General features: G+C 30.9%; 1 protein-coding gene across 1 annotated transcript; it reads right to left on the bottom strand.

Moving 5' to 3' along the window:
* Nucleotides 1-3,237: 3,237 nt before the first annotated feature.
* LOC134243171 (uncharacterized) lies at nucleotides 3,238-6,583 on the bottom strand. The gene is made up of 7 exons (XM_062725400.1): nucleotides 6,344-6,583; nucleotides 5,969-6,046; nucleotides 5,527-5,667; nucleotides 5,055-5,140; nucleotides 4,758-4,849; nucleotides 3,820-3,929; nucleotides 3,238-3,702 (listed from the first exon to the last, which is right to left on the bottom strand). Exons 1-7 carry the CDS (start codon nucleotides 6,581-6,583, stop codon nucleotides 3,373-3,375), a joined length of 1,077 nt encoding a protein of 358 aa, XP_062581384.1. The 3' UTR covers nucleotides 3,238-3,372.
* Nucleotides 6,584-6,661: the final 78 nt, after the last annotated feature.

Here is a 6,661-nt window from a genome sequence, read left to right as displayed (position 1 = left end):
ACACCTAACATACAGGGAAATCTCATTTTACAGTATGATACATCTTTTTGTAATTATCTGTACAAAGAGGGTAGTATCCATGTCATTCGAGTACTGCATGATTAAAATATACAAGGATTTCCCACTACCCAAGGTAGGACCAAACTCCGTCCTCATTCACAGGTGCAAAAGCCCCCCTTTCCCACCTAAAAAATTCCTGCTTTTCTCCCCAAACAATAAGTTGCATTCAAAATTTTATCGGGATCGGAATACGCTAAAACAAACTAGGCCTAGTATAAACAAAAGCACCCCAGGTTGGAAATGATAAGTTATTTTAATGATTTCAACATAGAGCGACATGATTCTGATATGAGCTTGAAAGAGATGTTTTGGTAGGTTTTGAGGATAAGAGTAATAGGTATTAAGGTAAAGAGTTGATATGTTTAAATCCATGTGATATCATGTTTATATCAATATGCAATTATCGGTGTCAAGTTGCCAACACAAATTTCCTCAAGAACTTAAAGAATAAGTGTATGGCAATCATTGACACGTTTTGAAATAAAAAACAATGAAAAAAGACAGAGCAAAATTAATTTGATATATAGGATTCACTATTTCAAGAGAAATAAACATGTTATACAGTAAATAACCATAATTTGTTAATTTCATGAAAATTTAATCCATTGAAGTTTAACCATTTCCTGATAATGGTTTAGCTGTTAGTAAAAATTAAGTTTGACAATTTATTTCATTTTTCAGGTCATTAGGTTACCATACTGAGATTGGTTAGGGTTCCTCTTGTGAACTGCAACACAGAATTACATACACCATCACAAGACCCACATTTCTGTAACAGCTGGGCCAAGCACAATTCGGATAGTTGGCAATATAGAAGAAGACAGGAGCATTAATAGAAATATATGCACCAAGTAAGGAAGTTTATTTCAAATGGTTCATGCTATTAATTTTAAAATTATTTTACACATTTTACAAGATTTTTTTTATTGTCAACCAAAGGTATGTTTAACATTTTTTTCACGAGGTTGCACACACTGAATTGAAATTTGGTAGAATGTATATAGATTTATCAAAAGAATATCTACAAACATCTGTTGTTGATATTATCATTAATTTTATTATAGATGAAATGGGAAAACACTCTCTAGAAAATAAAAGGAGGAAGAGGCAAGAAAAAAGGAAGAAACACTGAATGAACTGACCGTGAGAATCTAGCCACAAAGACAGTTTCACAGGATGCATTTGTTAATGCAGCTGTACATTACGCCCGCATGTGAATATTATATACCAGTTGTAGTTTCGACCATCACTGTAGACACATGCTTTAATAAATATATATCAAAACGTGGAGCTTCTTATTTATCATATTCAGTGGAAGAATATGACATTTGGCGACGAGGATAAACTTTTGTTTTGCTATGAACTCTTTGAAATTTATATGTGACTTTCACCATGCCTACTTACGGAAAATTAACCTCATATGATGAAAGTGAAGACTGGATTCAATATAAAGAGAGACCAGAAAGTTATTTTAATGCCAACGATATTACGGATGCAGGCAACATTGCACGAAAAGTTGCGTTTAATTCACAATTAAGTTCCATTTATAACCCAATTAAACATCAAATTTAGACATAAAATACGAATTTAATATGGATTTATACTAGAAATTTAATTGGGATTTACCTAGGAGTAAAATTTTTTGTAAACTCCTAAATTTAATGGGAATTAAACTTCAATTAAATTTTAATTATAGATCACATAAAAATCTTTTTATACACCAAGCTTAATATTTTATGTGGAGTTTCATGTATAAATTTATTATTTTATTTCACTTTTTCGTGACATTTAATATATTTATACACCAAGTTTAGGATTTTATGTGGAATATCACATATAATTAACTATTTTATTTCACTTTTTCATGACATATAATAGTTTTATACATCAAACTTAATATTTTATGTGGAGTTTCATGTATAAATTTATTATTTTGTTTCACTTTTTCATGACATTTAATATTTTTTATATATCAAGTTTAAGATTTTATGTGGAATTTCACATGAAATACACTTATTTTATTTCATGTTTTCATGACATGTATTTAATATACATGAAATGATTTTGTTTGAAGTTTCATGTATTATGCTCACTTTTTATTCAATGTTACATGATGCTAAATGCAGCATTATTTCACTTTTAAGTCCATTCCATTATGAAGTACGCATATGGATATTAAGCCCATTTAAATATGAGAGACACCATATTCATCAAGTGTACATTCCTTTGAGCAAATGAATGGCTAACAAGACACTAATGATATTCAGAGTTCACAGAGACTAACTTCACATCATTTATTAATATTATGAACAAATAAAAAGTTTCATATAGGCAAAATCATTTAATAGTTTAAAATGTAAAATCACATTGCAGGTCTGTATTGCTAAATCAACAATTTCTTACAATGTTCAACATTTAAACTACTAACTAGTATTACAAACATATTTCATTGGTTACTTTTACCCCGATTAGTGTCTTTTTAGTTGTGCAAGTTGTTTCCATAAATTGATGAACTTCCAAGACAATACAAAACACTATAACATTTTGATTATGCAACAAAACTGATTTGCCCTCTAGCTTATTACTTAATTTCATAACAATTCAAACATGTACATTCATTAAATCAAAATAAAATTATTGATAACTTAATTTGCATTTTCATATTTCAAGTAAGCAAAAAATTGATTTTGACTGATGATAAAATTTCTATCTTTAAACATTTTTCATGTATTAAATACTCTACATGTAGCTTTTTATGCATCTGTTTTAAAAACAAATCTCAAGATTCTTTTTCCTACAGTACACAAGATTTTTTTCAATTGCCAACAAACGTTAAGAGGGTCCTTAAAAAATAAAATGTTCTTAAAAAAAAAAAACATTTATAGAATAAAACAAACTTAAGTTGGAAACAAAAATCAATGAACATGATAGACATGATATAACATTTCATATACAGCAGATAAATGATACTTCTGAATATTTAAGTGTATTTATAACATCATGAACTTCTCCAGTGAGTGTAGAAGAAAATTCAATAGGTTTACATTATTTAACAACAAAATAAATTTTCAATTTTTAAATGAAAGAAACATATGTTGAAATAACACATGTCAAAATTGCAGTTTAAAAACAATATGAATTATGCGACTAATTTTTAAGATAAAAATGAATTGTGTGAACAAAATATTTAAAAAATACAAGAGAAAGAAAACAAACAATTGCAACAAAATTGATTACAATAAAATTGATAACAAAAATTTTAAAATACATAAAGCTAATACCCCCACCCCAATTTACATCGTTACCACACAATCACTGAGCAAACACCCACTCATGTTCCTTTTGAACAGGAGTGGGCTTTTGCCTTACAGATGGAACACTTCCTTTAACCCTTTTCATCATCTGCCGCCGTGAACGCTTAGACATGGTTCGTTCATATTTACTGTCTAATTCATCTAGGATTTTGATGAATTCATCGGACCTCCAAGGGAGGGGCTTTGTTCTCAAAAAGCTGTCCTCATCAGAGTTGTGCTCCTCCTCTGATGACATGTAGCTCAATTCAAGAGCACTTGAGACTCGCTGTTTCTTTGCCTCATCCCAACCCGACTTCTTCTCCACCATACTCCTTCTCCACTGCAATTTCTATAAGCATACAGAAATTATGATTACATAAACATCATGTAGCAATTGTTTTTTGTATACATATTTTTAATTTGTTGAAAATTCATATGGAATATTCTGTTAATACAAGATATGTACCCTCTTTCTCCTGCTGTAGTGGAGCATTTTGTTCTTATGTTGCTCCACTTTTCCTGTTTTTTCTTTGTGTATTTTTTGAGCCATAGACTCAAAATACCGAGCAACTGCAGCTGTAAGAATAAGAAATATTTGTACATGTATCTGAAAATATTAGTAAAGACAATAAAATCATTACATATATGCAGAAAGATTCTACATTTGTACTATGAATACAATTAGCTATGCTATTCAAGGCTTGTGTGTTTATATTTATTTGATTTTGATTGATCATCCTTCAAAAAAAGACATATTGGTTAAAATAAATAGGTCAAGAGTAGGGCATCATTTACACTTTTCAAATAATTTTCAGTTTTCAATTCAACTCTGGTTAAAAAAGCCACAAAACAATACAATTATTAATACATTTACAGGTACAAGAACTCTCAAAATAAAGTTTATTCTTTTAATAGATTTGTCGAAGAAAACAATGAAATATTAGCCCCTATCATGACTTCTTTCAACTTGTAATAGCAACAATTTCATAATTGTAAAATGTACTGTATTCCAGAGTCATAACTTTTCCTGACAGTTGTACGTTATGAAGAAAATAAAATGGCATATATATTTTTTCATGTGTGCAGCCATTGTTTTATTGTGCTTTTTCATAAATATTGCATCTTTGCAATTAAATGCAATTACTATTAATTTACTCAAAAATGTTGAGACTGAGGTTCTCAATGGAAAAAAAATAGTTTACGGTTGAAAGAGGTGACATGCTTTACAAATTGAAAATGTAGTTCACTGCTATCCCATACCAGTCCAGTTGTACACAACTTCTGAAGTTCTGGTAATGACTAACCATTCTTTACATCAAACTCAACTGGCAGTTAAAAGGCCTATATTTTACTTAACAAGTGCCAGATGGGTGATAAGCATTCACCAAGTCTAAGGAAACTTACCCTGTAGGATCCCCTCCTGCACATCATGATATAGCCCTTTTACAAACTGTTTCACAGCCTGTGTGGTGGCCTTGTTCACTTCGGATGATACTCTAAAAATGTGAAAGTTAATAAATTTTATATTGTCTCAAAGGCATATATTTAAGTTTTTTAAGATATTTTTTTCATAAGATTTTAATTAAATGCAGCATTTCAGTACCAGTTTTAAACACTTAAGTAGAAATATAAAAAATTACTTTGGTAAGTTGGGAAGTACATGTAATTGCTATTAAAATCAATCAAAACAAAATCAAATACTTCAGCTTAAGGTCTCCCATCTTAGTTTGCCAAGCAGCATAGCCATCCTCTTCAACAAGCTGCCTATATGCATCATGTACGGCTGTCTACATAAAAGAAAAGTAACATAATTCAGGGTCTTGGGTTTGATTCCTCAGTTGAAACTTCATTTTTCTGTACTTTAAAAATAAGAAAATGGTGCATATCAAAAAGTAAAAAAAAATAAATTTACTTTCCCAAAACTGCTGTTTTATCACAAACATAAAGATATGGGGTCAATTACTGTGAATTGCATGTATATTCAAAACACATATGATCACTGATCAGTGTTGTGTTGTATTATTTTGAAATACTGTAGTATTAAAAACCCAATTGCAAAAGATCATTGTATTTCAGATATAATCATTAGTAAATGTATCCTTCAAAAATTATCAGCAGCATTCAAATTTTGAAAAAATGTTGATTGAATCTTATAGACATGTCTTAAACGTACTCTAATTTTTGGAGGAACATCAAAATGCGGTTCTTCTTTCCTTTTCCCCTTTTCTTTGATCCCCTCTTCCCTCATAGATTTCACTTCATCTTGAAGTTTATCTATCTTCTTTTCCATTGTTTTTAAATAACGTATAATAGCCTAATTAAAATAAAATGAAAGAAATGAAGGATGCACAATGTAGGTTAAGTGTATATATATTTCTGAATACAAATATGACAGTAAGACGCATGAAGAAATATGTAATTTATACAAGTCATTAGACTGATATTAAGTTCATTACAGCATTCACCAACTATCAGTTGCATCTTACTAACTACTCTACTGACTTAATGAAGCCCTTTATATATCTGTTAAATAAACTTTAATCCTTATAAAAATGTTTAACAATAACTGAATTTCTTCAAAAAAGGGCAATGTTCTAATGTTGATTTCCACATACCTCTTCTCCTGGGGAGAACTGGGGACTTGAACTTGGACCAGCCTGAGGAAGAGATTCAAAGGATGGCATTCTAGGAAGCTGGAGGAAATAAATTATTTATCATTATATGACCTATATGTTTAAGCAGAGAAAGGGGGGGGGTATATAGCCAGGGACCTACATATTTGTGTATACAGTTATACAGTAAGAGTATAGGTCCCTGGTAGAGCCCACCCGTCCTCTCCTTCCTTTCTCCTTAATTTAATTACAATGTGTAATATATAGATCATGGGTATCAATTAATGAATCATTGCATAAATTCCATTGTACATGTACAGCTAATGTATCAATTTCAACATGTTCAAGGCAAGAATGCATGTGCATATAAGTACTTACTGATCTACTTAGTCTACGACTGACAGAGTTTTTTGGCGTAGAAGTGAATATGGTCGAGGGAGGTGAAGATGACCTCTTCTTGGAGTTAGGCCTAGCGTTTTTCTTGGAAATACTAGGCCTACGTCCCGTCAAGGTGCTAGGCACATCAGAGTCATCACTACTCTGTTCATTCCCATCTGGGCGATAACTTTCTTCTGAGTCCACCATGTCCACGTAAGAGGAAATTTCATCAGAGGACATAGTGAAATTTAATCACTGTTCTACAGTAAGGATGCGGCAGCGCGGAATAATTGAAATCGAACTTTCCGCCAATTTTAA

This window comes from Saccostrea cucullata, unplaced genomic scaffold, assembly GCF_032062105.1.
Source record: "Saccostrea cucullata isolate Sc308-1 unplaced genomic scaffold, CSIRO_AGI_Scuc_v1 ctg21572, whole genome shotgun sequence".
Taxonomy (NCBI): domain Eukaryota; kingdom Metazoa; phylum Mollusca; class Bivalvia; order Ostreida; family Ostreidae; genus Saccostrea; species Saccostrea cuccullata.
Note: the sequence above shows the minus strand (reverse complement) of the source record. Positions and strands in the feature narration are given on the sequence as shown.

What these genes read in the sequence shown, in the direction of transcription:
- LOC134243171 (XM_062725400.1), bottom strand. Translation starts at nt 6,583, where the DNA reads ATGTCCTCTGATGAAATTTCCTCTTACGTGGACATGGTGGACTCAGAA. An exon ending in ATGTTCCTCCAAAAATTAGA is followed by an intron (nt 5,141 to 5,526) that starts GTACGTTTAAGA and finishes TCTTTTATGTAG; the next exon opens with ACAGCCGTACATGATGCATA. An exon ending in ATGGGAGACCTTAAGCTGAA is followed by an intron (nt 4,850 to 5,054) that starts GTATTTGATTTT and finishes TCACATTTTTAG; the next exon opens with AGTATCATCCGAAGTGAACA.